The 21,233-nt window shown below is 46.3% G+C and overlaps 1 protein-coding gene across 2 annotated transcripts in view; it reads left to right on the top strand.

Moving 5' to 3' along the window:
• Positions 1-21,233, top strand: part of ASTN2 (astrotactin 2) — a 769,045-nt gene that overhangs the window by 102,965 nt on the left and 644,847 nt on the right. For both annotated transcript variants that reach the window (XM_028161420.2, XM_054727144.1), the window contains exon 2: positions 9,684-9,871. In XM_028161420.2, coding sequence (XP_028017221.2) covers positions 9,684-9,871 — 188 coding nt within the window. The remainder of the gene's footprint in view (positions 1-9,683; positions 9,872-21,233) is intronic.

A 21,233-nucleotide genomic window follows, 5' to 3' on the forward strand; every position in this document is an offset into this window, starting at 1 on the left:
ACCTTCTGGTGATCTCTCTATCAGTTGCAAACTGTTGTACAGCGGCGGGAGGGGGAAGGAGAGAAAGTCATTGACTATTTGTATGCATTTAAAAAGAAGGAGAAGGAGAAGAAAAGAAACTGCTAACACAGAGAGAAACCAAGGGCATATAGTGAAGCTAAATGACAAAGAAAGACCAGCCCCCCCCCCCCCTCCAAAAAAAAAAAAAAAAGCAGCAGAAGGGAGGGAAATGGTTCAGGAGAGAATAACTAGGAGTAATGAGAATCAATTCCATCAACCCTCCATCTATTTTCAAATCTAATCTGAAACGATATGCTTTTCTCCCTTGCCAATATCTCTTAATTCTTCTGTTCCCCTTCCTTATTTAATCGGGTATAACTGTATTATTTATCTCCACCAAATGGCGGGGGAACACAGTGCTGTGTAAAAGACGCAGTTCCCAAAGGGGGCGGGAATGGGCAGATTGGAGGCAAAGGCAGAGATAAGAACTGACAGATGGGGGTGGGGAGGGAGGGGTCTGGGTACCCCTGGGACATTTTCCTCCAGTGCTGCTGCACAGCCTGGTTTTGTCAGGCCCCCACCACTGCAGTACTTTCTATTCCCTCCCAGGCAAATGCCCACACCTAGCACTGCCATGATGTCATCTTGTGGGCATTTAACCTGGCCTGACACCAGGATCGCTTAGATTTATGAAGTGTCCACATTATAGACTCTGCCTGCTTGCCCTGTCCAAACCCCTAACGAAGGAGGAGCATTATTAACTCACCCCTCACGCGTGTTCCTATAACTCTCCGCACATCCTCTTTCATGGCCAGTGCTGCACGATCGTTTCCTTCGTTGATTTTCTTTTTTCTTTTTTTTTTTTTTCTCTCTCTCCTAGATTGAGATTTTCTTTAGGGCAGAGAACGTATAAAATATGCATTGAGAGAGGCATTTATTCAACAAATATTTGAGCACCTCCTGCATGCTAAGCACTGAGGGTAGGAGTTACCCAGACAGACACAGCCTTATGCTGTGAATGAATTAATGAACAATTAAGGGCATGAATAAATGAAGACACTGAAGCAAGGGGAGATGTTGTGGCTGCTTAGTGGGCGCTGAGGAAAATCCAGGCTACAGTGGGAGGTCTGTGAGGGCAGCAAACCAATTTAACTTTTTACTTAATCTAGCCACAGGACCTAACACTGTGCTTGGCACACTTTAGAGAGAAGATAAGTATTTATGGGTGGTATATTGTTGAATGATGGGGATAGTGATTGCATTTTGGGGCTAACTGTGTGACTTGCATATTTCCTACCATATTGCTAGATGTGGCCTTATTTTCTCTCAATTCTAAGTTATAAGTTATGCAAATGAGACAGTCATAACACCCCCCCAAATTTACATAAAAAGAAAGAAAATCAGAGATGCTTTGTGATTTGTCCTCAGGTAAACCAGCTAATTGTTGCAGAGGCATCACACAAATCTAAGCTTCTAACTCCAAATTCAGTGTTCTTCTCACTAACCCAAGATGTGTGAGTATTGATATGTCAGAAAGACTGGGATATATCCATCCATCCATCCATCCATCCATCCATCCATCCATCCATCCATCTTGTCATTTTAATTTACGGCATGTAATTCATTAGCCTCTGAACTAGAGCTTGATCTGATGGCATGAAGGAGTCACAATGGGACCCAGCACTTTTTGTTATGCTAGGAGATAACTTCATAGGTCAGAAGCTGTAGCCCCCTTTTTACTTTCCCCTCTGCAGACTTGTTATAGCAGTCTCTCCATTTCCTCTGTAGTGATGCACCTCTGTATTTTCTTTTAAAATATATTTTTATTGACTTCAGAGAGGAAGGGAGAGAGAGAGAAAACATCAATGATGAGAGAATCATTGATTGGCTGCCTCCTGCATGCCCCCTACTGGGCATCGAGCTGGCAACCCTGGGCATGTGCCCCTACCGGGAGTTGGACCTTGACCTCCTAGTACATGGGTCCATGCTCATCCACTGAGCTACATCGGCTGGGCCACACCTCTGTATTTTCTAATGGCATCCTCCCACTGCACCCCTTTGCACATTTCAACCCTCTGCCTTCTTGCCTTTGTGCCACTCCTCCATCTGAAATACCCAATGTCACATGGCTACTTGTTGAAATCTTGCCCATCTTCTAAGACTCCTCCATCCTTTAAGATCTATTCAGAAGTCATCTCCTCTACTCTAAGCTCCCTACTTTGATTTATACATATTTATATCATGTTTTTTCTCCATCCCCTGGGCTGAACTTCCGAGGATAGAGTCCTCAATGCCAGATCTCAGAAAAAGTTGGTTGAGTAAATGAATCTTTTAAATGAGCATGTGTTTGCATCTGCGACAGAGGCAACATGTATTCTATGTAGAAAATGTACACAGAAATGAATCAGACCATGATTAAAATCACCTCTGATCCCACCATTTTAAGAGTATCATTCTTGATGTTCAAGTACATTTCTTTCCAGTTTTACATACATACACATGTTTATGTCTAAATGGAATCAGGTGATTGTCTATTTTTTATGTAAATATTCTCTCTCTCTTCATGCGAATGCAAGCTCATTGAAGGTTAAGGTTCTGTCTTTCTCTCCATTTGCATTCCCCTGAGTGCCTAAATTTGAGTCAGATGCTGAGTAAATTTCTGTAGAGTTGTTATGTGGAAATCCAGCCATCATTGACATCCTGAGTTGCCATCTCTTCTCTTTGTTCACTGGGGATGCCCATCTGAATTCAAATATGCAGATGGTTCAACTCACCAAACATTTATAGACCCCTCTTCTCGGTATTTGGTCACTGTGTCAGGCACTGGGCTATGCGGATGGCTCTGATGTGTCCTGCACTAGAGTCCAGTGAGAGAGGACACTGTATAAATGGATCATTTAAACATAGGTAAATACCAAGACTGAGACATTGGTAAAATAGGATGCTATAACAGTGAGTGCGAATCATATGTAGCAAATGTAATGGGTGAATGCTTACTGAGGATCAAGGTTAATGCTGAAAGCTAAATTATTTATATTATTTAATTCTCACAACCCAATGGGCCAGGTTCTATTATTATTCACCGCATTTGACAGATGGGGGAACTGAGGCACAAAATAGCTAAAATGCTGGTCCAGAGACACATAACCTGAACACGGGGAGTTGGGATTCAAACTCAAGTGGTTGGTCTCCAGAGGTTGTGACCTTACGCAACATGCATAAAGCATCACCCAGCTCCTACGGGGATCAGGAAATCTTCCAGACCAGGAGATGGGGTTCAGCAGGGAAGGTTTTTCCAGGCTCTGAAAATTCATCTTCAGAGACATCAAATAAACAGCATAGTGTAGTATGTGAGAGATCACATAAATATTCGATCACATTTAACATGTAAATGCAAGGAAAGGAATGAAAAGAGGTGGGTGGGGGATAAATGCAGGTGCCAGGCTTGTGAAATTAGGTTTACTCTGAGGGGAATCAAGAGTCCTTGACATGTTTTGAGCAAAGGTGTGACTTGGCCAGATGTATAAGTTATACACTTAATCATGGTAGCCCTTTGAAGGACTGCTGGAAGGAAGGAAGCCTGGAGGCAGAGATGCCAATTGGGGCCTTCGGGGTAGTCTCTACTCCTCAGCTCTCCCCTCCCTGCTATGTGCCCTGGGAAGCAGACCTGCATGATTTACTTCACCCCTCGGCCTTTGGTTGGGGTTGACCCATATACGCCACCTGTAACAGGTTCACAGGTAGAGGAAGAATGAGGTTGTAACGTTTATAACCCCACCCACCTGCATGGTGGTCAGGCCCTACCAGTAGCTCCTGTCTAGCAGCCCTTTTCCGTAGCTCTTTCAGAGTTTCATAAACCCCTCTCCTCCTCCTACCCCTTCAGGTCCAGGATGGCATCAGCCCCTTGCTGTGGCCAACCGTGAGGTGCTTCATCATTGATTTGCCTTGCTCCTGCCTGCCCGTGCTGATTAATTTTGTGTTTTGACTGGGCCAAAGGATGTCCAAGGAGCTGGTAGAACACTGTTTCTGGAGGTGTCGGTGAGGGAGTTTCTGGAAGATATTAGCATTTGAAGCATTAGACCAAGGAAAAGAGAAAGGACTTCATCGATACAGCTGGGCATCATTTCCTTCTGGAGGGTCTGAAGGGAGCCAAAAGGTAGAGGAAGGGCGAATTTCCTCTCTGAAAAAGCCAGGACAACCCTCTTCTGTCCTCGGGCGTCAGCACTCATATTTACGGGGCCTTTGGGCTTAGACGCAGACTGGGACTTACACCATTGGCTCCCCTGTTCCCAGGCCTTTGAGTTTGTACTGGAACTGCACACTGGCTTTCCTGGGTCTCCAGCTTGAAGATGGCAGGTTGTGGGGCTTCTTAGCCTCCATAAGCATGGGAGCCAATCCCTCATAATAAATCTCTTTCCATGTATCTCTATATGCCTTGTGGATTCTGTTTCTCTGGAGGACCCTGATGAATACATTCCCAAAACCTTTATACATGGTCCCATCCTTAAATACTTCCAATGACTTTACTGAGTGTGTCTTTTTTTTTTTTTTTGCCCCAATAATACCCTAACTGCCACAGAGCCATTTGAAGTATTCCATGAGAGATGATGAAGGATTGCATTCAGACAACCATCGCAGAGATGAAAATGAGGGTGTATGTTTCAGATATATTTCTGATCCCTTCTCAGCAGGATGTGCTGCAATGGAGATGGACACCCATGAATGCTGGAAGGGCCAATGGCAAGGGTGTCTGCAGTCAACGTCACTGTCATGAACTTTCCCAACTCCTGTCTAGGCCATGAGTTCATTTCCCATAGTGTCTGCTCCCCAGCCAGGCAGAGGCCATTTGCAAACTCATCAGAAGCGCTCTCTGGTCTTTTGTAAATAATCGGCTAGAGGGTCAGCTGGTGCTATGGCATCGGAAGACGGGTTAGTTGGCCACTTGGGAGATGTTATCAAGATGGCTGGTGATCAGGAGAGCTGCTTATTTTCATAATGACCTTCAGGAATTAAATAAAAATACAATGAGTGCCATAGATTAGGAAGAACAAGCCAATTAAAAGCACAACACGCCTTAGGGATTATTTTTATTTCTTTTCCAGGAAGCTGAAAGGCATGCATGGCTGCTGAAACAGGATGGCGGTCTACCCAGAATCACTGATGAGGGCTGATCCCCTAGCTTGGCTTTAGCGGGGTGGTTAAGGGGATTTGAGCCTATTGAATATTTCACGGGTTGTGGCCCAGGGAGGGAGAACAGTGAAAGGTGAAAAGACAATCTCTGTGTTTCTTTATGATTCCAATATAAAATCAAGCTCTTCGTGGTGGGAGGGAAGCAGACACTGCAGTCGGTCCACAGCCGGAAGGCACGGTGCACCAATTCTCCCACTTTAATATCTGCTGTTTCATTTTATATTCATCATGTCAGCATAATCTGCCTTTATGGGAATCGTCTTGGTTCCCGACCAAATGCGTTTAGTCCCCCTTTTGCTTTAAGTTTGATTGTAATGTGACTTGAAGAATTCAATGAAATGTTTATATGGAAGGACTAGGGGAAGTGGAAAGGGAAAATGCAATTGGAAAATCAATCAGCAGGGACTTTCAGGAGCTGGCTTGGGTTGTGCTACTATTTCCTTGACCTGTTTGTTATGGACACAGGACTGGCTCTCTGATCAAGTGTACTCTCACGACTCCCTCCTGCATTCGGAATCAAACATACTCTATTACCAAGTGTGCTCTTCCAACTCCCTCCTGCATACGGAATCAGCCATACTCTATTACCAAGCATTCTAAGCCCTAACGCTGCATTTGAACTGCATTTCCAGCCTGACATTTTGCTGCCCTCCTGCTTAACCATGTGCCTTCACTGTCCTGAGATACCCAGCCACTCAGCTCATGTCCATGCCTCCTTCTCTCCACTGAGGGCCAACAAGATGCCCATCTTCTGCAATGCTCATATCACCATGTTCGAGGAGTAGTTCTTACTTTCCAAGCCAGGAGAGTCCTCTCCCACCTTTGAGTTCCCAATGGATCCTTACTTACTTTTACTTTAATTCTCTAATGAGGCTTAAGACTACCTCCTTCACCTTACCATGGACATGTTAAGTGCGTGTGTGTATTCATCAGCAATTCAGTAATTGTTTACAGAGCACTTATATGTATCAAGCACTACTGAAAGTACTTGATGTGGCAGGAAATCAGACATGCAAGGTTCCTGCTCTCCTGGAGAGACAGGCATTAAACACATATTCAAGAAAATATATGAGGTAAATTTCTCATCATAGTGACAAGTTCTGTGGAAAGTTTTTGTAAGAGGGATAGAATTGTAAGAGGGATAGAATGTGGAGTGGATGTGCGTGGAGTACTTTAGCTAAGAGTGGCATGGCCTCTCTGAGCAGGTCTCCTTTGGACTGAGAAATGAATGCTGAGATGAATGCTTACAAGCTCTGGGTGGAAACTTCCAGATAGACTAGGCAGAAAGTGCATGTGCCTTGAGGCAGGAGGCAGCCAGGCCTATTTGAGGGACAGTTGTAAGTCCTGAAGGGCTGGAGCACATGACAAAGGGACAATGATAGGAGGTTCATCAGACTAGTTCACAATGCCCTGGGCCACATTAAATGGAGAGTGTACACATGTGTGGACAGTGACATGGGGAAGGGGGTGTGGGTAGATTTTGTTCTACTAAAGGACTTTGAGTTTCCTGAACTCAAGGCTGTGTCTCATTTCACTTCATGTTCAGAGTTACTAAGCTGACTGCAGTTGAGAAGATCCTTAATAAAGTGTGTTGAATGAATAAAGAAACAAATGTGAATGAGTGAATTAATGGATGGATGGATGAATGAGTGAATGAATGAACAAGGCCTTCTGTTTCCGCCAAGGCACTTTTCTCTTTGAGGTCTCACGCCCCTCCTCCCCACTCCAACAACAGTTTCTTTCCTTTTAATAGAGTAAGTCCAGAGCTGTTCTCTGTGATTCAATATTTACTGTGTTTCACACACTGTTATTATCATTTAACTTTTACTGTCTGCTGACTGTGCACTCATCACCACAGCAAACAAAGAGCACAATCTAGTTTTGTTTCATGGGCTAATTTAGTCATAGAAAAGGAGAACGTGGTCAGAGCAACTGGTATCAGAGAAATTGCACAGACTGGAAACCCAGCTGGGTACAATTCACCAATGACCTTAAGCAAGCCATTAACCCTCTGTGACCCTCTGTTTTCTCAACTGAACATGGGGGGGCCAAGCTTCTTTAGTGGTGGGATTGCAGGCACAGGCTGGGGAGAGCTCTAGAAGTAAGGAGCACAGATTTCAGCAGGCATTCCTTCACTTCCTGTGCCTCCATCTATACTAGGCTGTGTCAACCAGATGTGGCCTGCCCGGGGCATTCTGCTGGTGCCATTCCAGGGACTCTTAGCACAGTAAGTGCCTAAGTGCCTACCCACCTAGTGGCACATGGACCCTCCTTCTTAAGCTGCTGAATGAGAGACAACTGTTTCCAGAGGCAACTGGGTTCCCCTGGGCCTTAGACTCTGGACTTTTATGCACTGAAAGAAAAATGAGTGAGGTGCTAAGGCTGGCCTTTTCCCATGATGTCTTCACCTTGCCTTGGCCCAGCTGGCTGGCTGCCAGAGAAGCCACTGCCAAGGCCTCAGGTGCTGAGGCTAGGAGGTCGGTGGTGGGAGGACGGAAGGTTCTGGGGAGAGACCTTCACAGATGGCATACCCAGCCCATCTCCTATCCTGAGGCTGTATAGTGAGCTTTCTGGGTCCTTTAGGTCCCATGCTCTAGGAGCCAATGGACTCTTAGTAATGATCTCCGCCCTACTCAGCTCTTGGTGCAGCAAGGGAAACCTAAGGAAATTTGCACTTGGAGTAACTTACTATGTTCCAGTCACTTTTTGTTTTGCTTAGAATGAGGTGGGAGGGCATGGAAGCTTTGGAGCAGAGGAGTGGCATGAGCTGACTTATGCTGTGGCAGGACTCTTCTGGCTTCTGGTTGAGAATAGACAGGAGAGGCAAAGTTGGAAGGAGAGAGTCTAGTTAAGAAGCCCTCGCAGCAAGCCAGGTGCGTGCAGTAGCAGAGCTGAGAGGGGGTGGATTCGGGGTGCTTTGAAGGTTTCCTGATGGACTGGGTGAGGAGTGGGAGAGAAAGCAAGCAGTCAAGGATGTCTCAAGATTTATTTCAGAGAAGTTGAAGAGTAAATAGATCCTATTCCTGTGAATAATAATGATAATACATATTAATAGCTAACTTTTTATAGCACTTAAGTGCCAGGTGCTCTTCCTCTAAGGAGTTTTATTTGTGAACCTCAGGAGTTAGATTCTATTGGCAAAGGATGATATAAGAATAACATAGTAGCATTTGGTGGACAAGCATCATCGCATGTCTTCAAGGCAACTCTTTTGCATTCAATGTCACCAGATATAAAAGGGGCTGCAGTGGGGCATGGGGAGAGCTGATTTGATACGAAGTTCTAGCTCAGCCTCCCCATCAGTTCTCCTGGTGTGTGTGTTTGTGTGTGTGTGTGTGTGTGTGTGTGCAAGAGCTCATGGCTGTGGGTATGTAAAGTCTACAGAGACTAAAAATACTGCCTCTAGGTCAGATTGGTGTCTTGGGGAGAAGGTTCAAAAGTCCAAGGCGCAGGCACAACTGAGGCTACTTGTCTACTGGTGGGTGGCCTGTGTCTCCTATGGGACTCTCACTTGAATGAATACCTGATGATCCTCCAAGAATACCACCACCCTTCCCTTTTCTTCACAAGACACACCAACAGGCCTTGTCCTTCTAGGACATTTCCAGGGACACATCCTTTAGTAGACAGAACTATGAAGAGGTTGTATGATCCCAGTGCAAGGACATTTTTGGTACTTGATGCCATCACCCTTCTACTTAAGAGGGTATGTAGGTATGATTACCTTGAATGGAAGTACTATTAAAATTATAAAGTATGTACAGAGGGAACAACAGCAAAGAGGTAAGAATTAGGAACTTCAAGTCAGGTGACTTTTCAATTGACCAGATCGTCCTAACCTTCTAGTGGTTATATATGAGAAAACTGGGGTGGGCAGTGACTTCTCAAGGATTTTTTGAAGCCATGGAAACCTTCCTGCCAACACCCCTGTGCTTGGGAGTGCAGCACACACACTACCGCAAAGTGGAGTTGCTCTGCTTGAAGCACAGGACAACCCACTTGCCAAGCTCCTTTCACATGAAGGATGACTCTGGGCTCCTTGGCTGGCGGATTCTAGGGCCTTTCTAGCTCTGAGGTTCTGCTGTTCTGCCACGAGCGCCTCCAGCTCAGCTGCGGAGGAAGGCACACTCTCAGCCATGTCCTCCCTTCTTGCTCTATGGCCTCAGAACCATATCAGCACGTTGACCCTCTCACTTAGTTTGATTTCGTAATTGGCGCAGAAGGAATTACCTTACCATGCATGGTGCTATAGAAAAAGGCACCAGACAGACCCGAGTTCAAATCCCGCCTCTGCCACTCTGTTGCTTGTGGTGAATCCTGGCCACGGTTGACCCGTAAATGGAAGTGATGACCTCTGGCTCATAGATTTGATGTGAGGACAGGCATCCTGGTACAAAGGAGGTACCTTCTGAGCTCCTGAGTAGGCTTCTTCCCTTCCTGGAACATGAGGCCAGGCAGGCAGCTCACCTAGCACCTTGGGTCTTGTCTTGCAGAGATGTCGGGCACGGCGGCGGACATCTCGCTGGTGCACTGGAGGCAGCAGTGGTTGGAGAACGGTACCCTGTACTTCCACGTCTCCATGAGCAGCTCCGGGCAGCTGGCCCGGGCCACCGCCCCCACACTCCAGGAGCCCTCGGAGATTGTAGAGGAGCAGATGCACATTCTCCACATTTCCGTGATGGTGAGTGAGTGGGAACGAGGTGGGGGGCCTGGGAGACGGGGGAGGACAACAAGGTGGAGAGAGGATGGATTGAGAGGCAGGGGATGGCCAGCAAACAGCAGGAAAGAGCTGGCCGAGTGCGAGAGGTGAGAATGATAAAGGGAAAGTCAGATGGATCCCGTGGTGTCACTTGGACTGATGCATACCCATCCATCATCTGTCAGCTGTGACAAACTAATTGTGCTTCAGAGAAGAAAATATAGGGTCTCCAAATTCCTTGGCCTTTTGGCTGACATCTCTGGGAATAGCTGTTTAACATCTGTCATGTGCTTGGCCTGCTTTGCTGAGGGCTGAGGTTCAGTGCTCCAAAATACAACTGGCCTTTCCAAGAATGGCTGAACCAACAAAATCGCAGCGGGGCTGCTCTTTCCCAAGCGCCCTTGCTGTGCCAGGTGCTTTAACCCTCACAACACCCCTGCAGTGTACATACCACATGGTGGCCCCGGAGCGGGGCTGGGCATAGCTGGTGCAGTTGCACACAGAGCCTCTCGTTGCCCTAGCTTTATAGTTCTGAATACTATAAAGTGGGCAGAGAAACTTCTCCAAGGTCACGCAGCTCGTTCGAGAGAGACCTGTTCTTCAGACCCAAGCGTGTCTGGCTACGAAGCCTGAACGATGTCCTCTATACTCTCTCAGTGTGAGAATGCCTGTCTGCCACCTGTCAGGACTGTGCTGGGCACACTTGTGGACATTATCTCATTGTGTTGTCACATGCATTCAGGTGGGTGGCCTCCATCCTGGAGGTGAAGTTATGGGCACAGAGAGGTGACGTGGCCTTCCACTCCGTTGGTTCCATAATCTGGAACTCTCTGAATCTGCTGCCTTCTCGATGATGGCTCCTAGGGCAAAGTCACGTGACTGGTCATCTAAAATATAAATGGGCTGCTATGAATGGTTTCTTTAAAAAGCTGTAATTAATGACTTTGCAAGGTCGATGAGAGAAGACAAATTCGGTATGCAGAATGTGCAGGGTCTGGTTGGCCGGAGAAGATATCAGATAATAGCTATACATGATACCCCCATAGTGTTTTTCAGGCCGCGAGCCTCTTTTATATTGTTTTCTCCTTTAGCACAGCTCTGCCAGGCGTGTGAGGATAGAAAGTAGGACCCCTAACCTCTGTGTGAGGAAGGCATGACTCGCAGAGGTGACATGATTGGCAGAAGGCCACCCAACCAAGTAAGGCTACCACCCACCTCTTCATTTCCTCCTCCTCATCAACAGTCAACAGGTGTTTTGGAGAGCAGATCTTTGCTTTGGGTCTTTGTTCTCCTGGTTCCTCTTCAACTAACACTGTGCAGCAGACACTCTGATTAGGGCTGAGCAAGAGCTTGGAAGTTTTCTGTTTTTGGAAAAACACACACATAAACCCCAGCTAGACAGCAATGTTAATTTTGGACCTAACGCGTGCTCATCACTTGGAGGAACAAATCAAGGCCTTTGTGTTATTCATGGAACGAGTGTGATAGACTTCTCCCAAATATATATTTAGCAAATGATGCAGCCACATGTCAAGCCAAGGGGGTGTGTGCATGCTAACTTTGGGTTGCTGGTTTGTAAGTATCATCTCAGGGGACTTGCTGAGCTCCTCATGGAGCATGGGCACCCTCTAATGTTAAGAAGGACTGAGGGGGCGTGATTGTTCCTGTAACATTTGAGAGGAAAAACTCAGTTTGGACTAATATCTATTAAGCATTTTGTGTGTTCCAGCACAGCTTTTGTTTACATACATTCTTGCCATAACCCAGTAACCTAGATAGTGCTAACTCAATTATAATCTTGAACGGGCCGGCTCTTTCTCTAGGTCCAGTGGTAGTTCCACCAAGTCACACTGTATCAGTAAGGACTGTGGGTGTGCTTTCCCTGTCTTCTGCTCAGTGAGATCAGCTTCGGGAGAAGAACTCACAGGGACCCAGATGTCTCTGAAGTCCTCTGTGATGTAGGATGTGGCTACTGAGTAGATCATGTAGGGGTTGGCACACTCCAGACCCTCCCTGCCTATGCACTAAAGTGGCCCATGGCTCCTACCTGGTGATTCCACCAGTTCTTTCCCTCCTGCAGGGCTCCAAAATCTGTATCTTTCCTGCCCTTATCTTACCCCCAGGAGACAGAGTCATGCCCAGGAAATGTTGGAACTCCCAGGTGTCCATGCTGGCAGCCCAGCCTGTCCAGGTGGGACACACCTCATACACTGCCTCCTCCCTAGAGTTAGGGTGACACGGAGGTTTTAAGCACAGGTTCCAGAGCCCACATGCTTGGATGTGAAGTCTGCCACTTAACACTATTAAGTCCTCTGGGCAAAGTATTTAACCCCACTGTGCCCTTGTTTTTTCATCTGTAAATGAGGGTTATGCTAACACCTACTGTGTAGGTGGCACACCAAGTACTTTGATCAGAGGAGTTTGGCGCATAAGTGCATTAGGTTTTATTATTAGGGGCTCCTTTATTATTGAGACATGTTGATATATTCTATCTTTTCATTTCACGGATGGATAAACCAAGGTCCAAATATAGGTTAGGGCATGTCCAGGATCTCCACGGGGCTTGGCCTGGATAATAGGCCTCTCTCTGTGGCTCAGACTCTGTCCTTGCTATCCTGGCCATAGACAATTCAGCAAGAATACAGGGTGTGTTTGCTCCTCCCATCATCCCCCCCCCCAACCCCCCAAGCAACTATACAGAATGGCCTTGGCTTGGATATATCTCCCCATTTCACAGGTGAGAACTCAGATACTCGGTGAGTTTAACTGGCTTGACTAAGGCTACATGGCTAACGAGAGGGAAGTTCTAGGAGGAGGTTTTTCCCAAGATTCCAAACTCATGTCACATGGCCACTCGTGAGACGGTGACTCTCACTCTGTCACATTTCGCAGTTTTTCCATCTTTGGTGAAGATCTGGGGTTGTTTGTGAGGAGACCCAAATAGATCAGTCCAGTCTCAGAAATCTGCAGGCCAGGGTCAATGTTCTCCATCCCCTTTTCTTAGCACAAACATCCTGCCCGTCCATGCGGGGCACTCATCTCCGGCTCAGTCATTGGAACCTGCCACAACCCATGCCTGTGGAACCAGCTTGCTCTTTTGGGGCTTCTTAAGACCTCAGTTGAGCATTTACTCTGTCCCAGAAGGTGTGCCTTGTGACTGTTAATATCCCAAGGGTGATGCAATGAGGGCATGCTAGTAATGGACTCTGGGTGAGAGGGAGAGTGGAGGGTCATCTCAGCTCATCCACTGCTCCAGCTTCAGCTATTCTGAGCAGCCCAATGCCCACCTCCACTGTGCAGGCGGCATGATGCAGGGAAGAGAGCAGAGGTTTGGAATTCAGTCTCTCTGACTTCCGGTCTAATGATATTTTGACCCTGAGGGAGTCCCTGCGTGTCTTTGAGCCTCAGTTTCCTTACCTATGCAACAAAATGGGTCCTACAAGTCTCACATGGTTATTGAGAAGAGTGGAAGAAATAGGTATATAGTTCCTAATCTCCAACCTGGTACAGCATGGACACCATTACCATTGCAGCCCATGGTAATCTAGGAGTAGGAAGACATTGGGTTCAGCCTCATTCTTGCTGCTATTTTGCTATTGATCTAGAGACAAAATCGTAATACTGGACATGTATTGAGTATTTACTATATGCTAAGTTGTGTTCCAGTTTTGTTTTACATGCAGTATTACGTGTAATCCTCACAACAAATCTTAAGGTGGATGCTATTATTATGTTTATTTCCTAGATGAGGCACCTGAGATGTTAAAGCAATGAATACCTGTTGGTGTGACTTGGTCATACCAAGGTTAAATGGTAAAATAGATACTTCGCTCTGTATAGGCCGACTCCAGAACCTCCTCCCTTACTGTGCATGGTGGACCATGATTTCTCCTTTCTGCACATTAGTTTGCTGGCTGAGATTCTAAGGGAGGATGGATAAATCCTTACAAAGATGCCCTCCTTACATGGAATTCTTGTTGAACTCTCTTAAGGGAGTGTAGGACTTGGAAGTCGACTCCAAGGTCAAACACTGTCTTCATTGCCAGTCTTATGACCTTAGCCAGATCAACCTCACCATTTGTAAAGCTGATGCAGTATTCCCCAATTCTTGAGTTTTTCTAGGCACCAAACGTGATTGCACATCACGTGTCCTTCACAGCCTAGGTATAGACATGCTTTGTCCCATGTAAGTGTCCCAGTACCTCCGTGAGATCATTGCTATGCATGAAGAACCTGCGAGTTGTGAGGTTTTTTAACTGGCTGCAGTTCACATCACCAACGAGCGCTGAACCTGGAATGCCAGCTCCCGTCCGTCCAAAATGAGAGTCGCTGCTCTTGGGCAGAATTCTGCACATCAGTGCCTGACATTGGAAAGCGGTAACTGTGATGAAAATGTTAGCTGTAGTGACGACATCAGGGACAGAATATTTTAAGAAAGGGGATGAAAGGAAATACTTGATTTGATGAGTGAGAAGGAAAGACCTTTGAAGACACATTTCATTCAAAGGAATCATTCCCACAGAAAAAGATACGGATGTATGCAGGTGAGCCCTGCTGAGGGGGGACCAATGTTCCTGTTCATGGCGGGACAATGGACAAACCTTTCACAGGGTTTGAGCTATACAGCCGTGGAGTGGACTGAATCAGGAGGTCGTGAGTTCCCTTGTTTCTGAGGGTATGTAAGCAAAGACTAAAAGCCCTATTCATCAGGATTTTGAGAGGAATGATGGTTAAATTAGATGACTATTGTAGTTGCTTCCAACTTAGAAGATCTATGATATTATGACATAATATATAGAAAAATACTTGGAGGATTATAAAATGTCACATAAATCTAAGAAATTATTATTACTGTTCTCAATCAATATCTTTGTTTAAAGCGTCTGTGTGCTATGGGGATAATGCTTTTTAAAGCTTTTTGTGAAAATGGCTTTAGATCGCTTCCCCCACCATCACATTTATTTATTCGGAGCATATCACCCCTTAGTGTATTGATTTAGTCACTCAATCATGCAATGGTTTACTTGCCTCCTCTACCTAACAATGAAAATTCTATCTGCTAGAAAGAAAGAAAAAAAGGGGAAAAAAAGAACTTTTAAAAAATCAGCGACAAGCTCAGAAGAAGCCAGCTCTATGGGATCTGACTGCTAAAAACTAGGTTTCTGTTCAACTAGTTTCAGATTTTCTGTGAGACTTGAAATATTTTGTTTACTTTTGGGATTGCATGTCCAGAGGAAAACAACTAGTTAGGAAAGTTTTGAGAAAATAATCAAGACAATGAAGAACCTTAAAATACCAATGCTAACAGCACTGTTATAATGAATAGTTAGTGTTTCAGTCATGGACAGAAATGTAACTCATTTAATGCTTACAACAAACCTAATTCACCGTATTGTTATTACTCCTGTTCTACTTTTGAGCAAATGTAGGCCCCGTGAATGTCAGTCATGGGCAAGCACGGTGGGCTTGGTGTCCCAGGGCCTACATTGTGGCTGCACCTGACTTCCTGGCCATGCGTCTTGGGCACTTTTCCTCCCTCTGCTCCTGTCTCCTCACCTGTAGGGGAGTGAGGGTGCAGGTCTGCGTGAGGGGCTGCTGTGAGGTCACCTGAAATGGTACACAGAGCTAGTGCCAACACACAGCGAGGTCTTCATAGTGTCAGCACCTGCTGGGTGTACATCTGTATCAGTTCCTAGTCCTGCCGACGGTGTACCACAAAATAAGGGACTTAAAACAACACACTTCCATTGGCTCGCCGTTCTGGAGACTGGAAGTGTGAGATTGTGTGGTCAGCTGAGATCACGGGGTCAGCAGGGTCAGGCTCGCCTGAAGGAGCTGGGGACGAATGTGCTCCAGCCTCTCCCCCGGCGTCTGCTAGCTCCTTGGCCTGCAGCTGCACAACCCCAGTCTTCACACAGATTTCTCCTCCTGTGCAGTCCTGTCTTCTCTGTCCACGTTTTCCCTTCTTTATAAGCTAGAATGGGGCTGGCCCTAAAGACCTCTTTATAACTTGATCGCTTCTATAGTAAAGACCCAGTGGTCATATAAGGTTACATTCTGAGTGACTGGGGATTGGGAGTCCAACATATCTTTTTGGGGGAGGAGGACACAATTTAACTGATAACAGTAAGTGCCATTGCTGTGTTTCTTATAAGCCATATTCCTGAAGGACGCCCAGGACTACCAGCAGGAGAAGCCCAGCTGTCCCAGAGCGCAAGTCTAGAAGCCTGGTGGAGAGAAGGCAGAGTGGTGGGGGAAGCATCCTGACCAGGAGGGACTCACTTACAAGGGACGAAGCTAGTGTGATACACATAGCACAGAAAGCCAGGGCCTGCGACTCGGGTGTCCCAGTCCTGCCACTCATGTGCTCCATGACCTCATGCAAGTCACGTTCCTTTCTTAGCCTGAGGTTCCCCATCTGTAAATTGAGATCATCAAGCTTCTATCAGTTGCCAAGGCATGATGGATTTTGACATTACAATTATCCCAGGTTCATTTTTATGTAAGTGGGCCATAACTCATGAATCCTATTTACTTTTTTTTTTTTTAAACAGAAAGTAGAACTTTTAAAATCCATTTTTTAAAAAATTGAAAAGTGTGAATTACGTGAGCCTTATAGCTTGGCCTTGACTTGTCTCAACAAGGGTTCACTAACAGCCTACCCTGCAGGGTCACCTGGTCGGGTGGCTCAGTGGTTGAGCTTCAACTCATGGACCAGGAGGTCATGTCTCTGATTCCTACTTTTTCCTGAATTTTCAGTGTTGCTGTGGATCCCTCGTTCACAGGGCCAAGGAGAGAAGTAAATGATAAAAAACACAGGAACTGTCTTAAAACAGCCCTAGAGAGGGTCTCTTTCTTTTCTTTTTTGCCTCTTAAACTATTCCCTCCTAATTTCACCCTTATGAGGGCATTCGCAAACATCCTTTGAGCTAAGTTGGACAAGAGTTATTAAGAATATGGACTCTAAAATACTGATGTAGCCCTAGCCAGTTTGGTTCAGTGGATAGAGTGTCGGCTTGCGGACTAAAGGGTCCTGGGTTCGATTCAGGTCAAGGGCACATGCCTGGGTTGAAAGGGCTCCATCCCCAGTAGGGGCGTGCAGGAGGCAGCAAGTCAATGATTCATCATTGATGTTTCCATCTCTCTCTCCCTCTCCCTTCCTCTCTGAAATCAATAAAAATCTATATTAACAAAATTTAAAATACTGATGTAAATAATCGACTCTATAAATTAATGAGATAGAAGAGCTAGTTCGTCCTCACAGTACAATCCCTATTAATAAATGGAAAAGGGAAAAGGGAAATGGGAAATCAACATTAGGTAGTCACCGCTGTAACCATTACCACCGCCAAGAGCCACCAACGTATATACTACAATTAATGGGTGAACCTTCGAGAAGGAGTCTCAAAGCTTCACCCCCTGGATATGTAGTAATTACAGAAGGAAAACGGTGACTTTACAGAGGAAAAATCGGGCCACTACCCTTGTATTAGCTTTCTAGGGCTGCCTGAACAAATGACCGTAAACTGGGGAGTTTAAAAAAAACACACAGAAATTTATTCTCTCAGAGAGTTGGGCACTGGGAGTCAAAATCCAGGTGTCAGCAGGGCTGCCTGCCTTCGTGGGGGCTCTTGGGGACAGTTCATTCCTTGCCTCTTCAGGTTTATGGCCCCTCCAGGCGTTTCTTGGCTTGTGGTGTCATAACTCCAGTTTCTGGTTTTGTCTTCATAACACCATCTCCTGTGTGTGTCGCATAAGGACACGTGTCATTGGGTTTAGGACCCACCTGAAAGCTTCAGGATGACCTCCTCCTTGGAAGATCCTTAATTAATTACACATCTGCAAAGGCCCCTTTTTCCACATAAATTCACACTTACCAGTTCCAGGGATCAGGATGTGGCCGTAGTATCTTCTTGGGGTCCACCATTCAATCCACTTACTTAAACCCAAGTGATCAAGGCTGACATCACCAGAAATCAGGCATCTGGGCACCAGGAATCTTCTGAGAGGATGCACTGAGAAGGGCACAGTGACATTTCTTGACAAAATTGTGTAACCTCATCCTCATCGTGAGAACACATCAGACAAACATGAGGTGTGGGCATTCTGCAAAACAACTGGCCGGCATTCTTCTGAAGTGTCAGGATCCTGGGTGACAGGCAAGTCTGAGGGGCTGTCCCAGGTAAGAGAAGGTTAGGGAGACATGAGAGCTTAATGCCACGTGGGATCCCCGGTAAGAGCCTGGACCTCAAAGAGAACATTAGTGAAATCCTGGTGAAGTTCGAGTAAGGTCTGCAGTGCAGTCCATGGTGATGTCTCATTGTTAATGTCCTGGTTTTGATGATTCTGTTTGGTTATGCGAGACATTTACTTTCGGGGAGTTGAGTTGAGTGAAGTGTATACAGGGACTCTCCGTTCTAACTTTGCAACTTTATGTGAATATAATTATTTCAAAGATAAGAGAGTTGAAGACAGAGGAAGAATCTCTACTCTGTAGCAGGACTGCCTGGTTAAAATCCTGGCCACACCACTCACCTCACGGTGGGACATTGGTTACGTCACTGTTCCGTGCCTCAGTTTCTTCCCCTATAAAATGGCGATAATTATAGTTTTCTACCTCTTGGAATTAAACATCATACCCTACAACTACACAAACACTATATCATCAGTTTCATTAGCCATGCTGTTGTTATTGTTTCTAGCTCACAAATGATAAAAACAACACCTAAAATCGTAAGACAGCTCTCTTCTGAGATCACACAGCTAGGGCCTTAGCCCAGGATTAAACTCAAGTTTCTGACTCCCAGTGATCTCTCACATCGTAGTAGTTCTTCATACTGGGGCAAGGACGTGTACTATCATGTTAGGGGCCATGTCTATCATCATCTGATTACCCAGCTCTATTTGTTGTTAAGGCAGGCCCAACCTTGAACCTTTGACCTTGAACTGTGGAAGAAGACAGCTGGTTCTCCCTGACCAGGAACACTTAAAAGTGAGGAAAGTGGGAATTTCTGACTTAATTCTCCAAAAAAAAAAAAAAAAAGCTCTTTTAAAACTCCTCGGATCCAACTCCTATCTTTTAGAGCGAAAAGAAATAGAAACAAAGCCTGTGGGTCTCGATGAGTGACCCAATGGATGTCACGTGGCAGGTCAGTGACGGATCCAGGCCCTCCCACCTAGATCTCACAAGGGGGTGTGTGTGCTCCTTCCTCACCCTTCCCCAGCTGTGGTCAGCTCCGTGCTGCGGGCACCCTGAACACACAGGCTTCGCAGGGCTCTGCTTCACTGTATTGAGGCAATCCGCTGTCTGCAAATCCACCAGTACAGGCAAACAGTTAACCAGTCCAAACTTCTGCGCCTCATGTTCCCCGGCTCAAGGGTGTCTTTAATAGCCAAATAATACTTGTGTTTTCGTCCTTCCCTCTCTGTTTTTTCCTAATCTCTCCCCGATGAGACATAACATTAATTACAGCAGTTAACGGAAATTCTGTCTCCATTACCGCCCGCCACCTTCTCCATCCTGGCGTCCGCCTCCAAAATTTCCCTCCTGAAGGAAAAAGGCGGGGGCTGTGATGCAGATGTGTGATTGTATTTACCTGCCTTTTCTCTGCCTGCCTGCTTTGTGCTGAATGTTAAGTCTGGCAGGATCAATATTTTCACTGGGGGGTGGGTGTGTGTGAGTGTGCACGTGTGAGCACTGCTGGTGTGTGCCTGCTCCGTGATCCAGCTGTCATTTCGAGCTAATTGTGTTGTTTCCTCTTGTGTGGAAGGAAATCTTATCTCTTTTGGATTAAAATTCAATGAAGGTCAGAGCGTCTGGAAAACGTACCAGACTGCTGCAATTAATGTTCATTTGGCTTTGATAAATTGGAGCGTTCCCCTCAATAGGACTGGAGTGGATTTCAGAAGCAATAATTCTCCCATTAACTCCATGATTCCGCCTGTGATGGAGGACCTTGTCCTGCTTTTGTTTGTCATCTGTCACTTGGAGGAGCCGGCATATGTGGGAGATGATTGATCAAGATTGCAGTGCCTGCTCGTATCAGAGCATTTAAACCACTAATTAGTTCTGGCCCCTGTAAATTGCTTCATTAAACAAAACTCGAGGTTGGAATTAAGGTAGGGGAAAAAACTCTGTGCCTTAGTTTCCCCTCCTGGGTTTCCACAGTTATGGAGGGATTACACATTCCTTTCAAGGGCCAGGAGAAAGTGACTCTTAGAGAAATAGTGCTGAGTCCTTACCCCATGCCAGGGAAGAGCTGGGAACTTTGTGGGCATCATTTGACTTCATTCTTCATGCAAATTAAGGCTGTTTTTTTTTTCATAAGACTGGGGAGGAGACTGAAGTCAATAGGCATTTCATCCCTTGTGTTACCACTATGTGTTCGGATTTTTAAAAATCACCTAATATTTACTGTTGGTATATCATTAGATATGGAGCAAGATCTTTTTCCTCTATGAGAATTATTGTAGGCGTTTGTTTAAAAGGCTGTTTCGTGGGCCCCGAACCAGGTATGCCAGTCAGAGCACCGGGTGCGGGGTTCTGGGGACCCGCATTATGGCAGGCTCTGCTTCTGATGCTTATGGACGGCCCAGGAGGAGAATCACTAACCAGCAGCTCCCTGAGCCCAGCAGTGGGGAAGCCACAGCCTCAAGCCACTACTGGTTTACATTTTTACTGACTTCTCATAAAGCCCTTCCGGGCAGGCATTGCTGTCTCCAGCTTGCAGGCTGAAATGCTGAGGTACAGAAAGTTAAGTGGCCTTGTCCAAGGTCACAGAGCGAGGAAGAGGCCCAGCTGGGTTCTAGAAGCCTGCATTTGCCTCATTGGCCTTCAGGCTCTTGCTTTCACCTGGTGTCCCCATCCGATCTCCTCCTGTTCTGTCCCTCCGTGTCCCAGTCTCTTTCCTTCTCTAAAATCCTGCAGGAGCACAAGCAGAGTGGCCTGGGCTTCCCCCGTGGACAGCCTCTTGCGTGCCTGTTTTATTACAGTCCTCGCGTGGTCCGATGTTCCCCTAATGAGGCGACCGGAGGCCTGCCCTGTCTCCGCCTTTGGTAATAGGGAGTGAAGTATGTCCGTGTCCGAGCCAGGGGCTTTGTTTAGATGGTTGGCAGAGCCCCCAGAGGCCTTCCAGGGAGTGAGGGGGGGCAGCCCCGCCTCCCCTCATGGCAGATGATCTCAGGTGAAGGAAGCTCACCTGCAGGGTGGGTCTGGGCTGTTACAGTAATTCTAGCAGCACGGGCCAGGGGAGAGGGCAATCAGCAGACCTGGATCAGTCAGCCTTTTGCTAACTGTGTGCTCTTGGGCTAGCTAACTGCCCTCTCTGAGCTTTGGTTTCCTCAA

The sequence above is a fragment of the Eptesicus fuscus genome, chromosome 15, assembly GCF_027574615.1.
Source record: "Eptesicus fuscus isolate TK198812 chromosome 15, DD_ASM_mEF_20220401, whole genome shotgun sequence".
Lineage (NCBI taxonomy): Eukaryota > Metazoa > Chordata > Mammalia > Chiroptera > Vespertilionidae > Eptesicus > Eptesicus fuscus.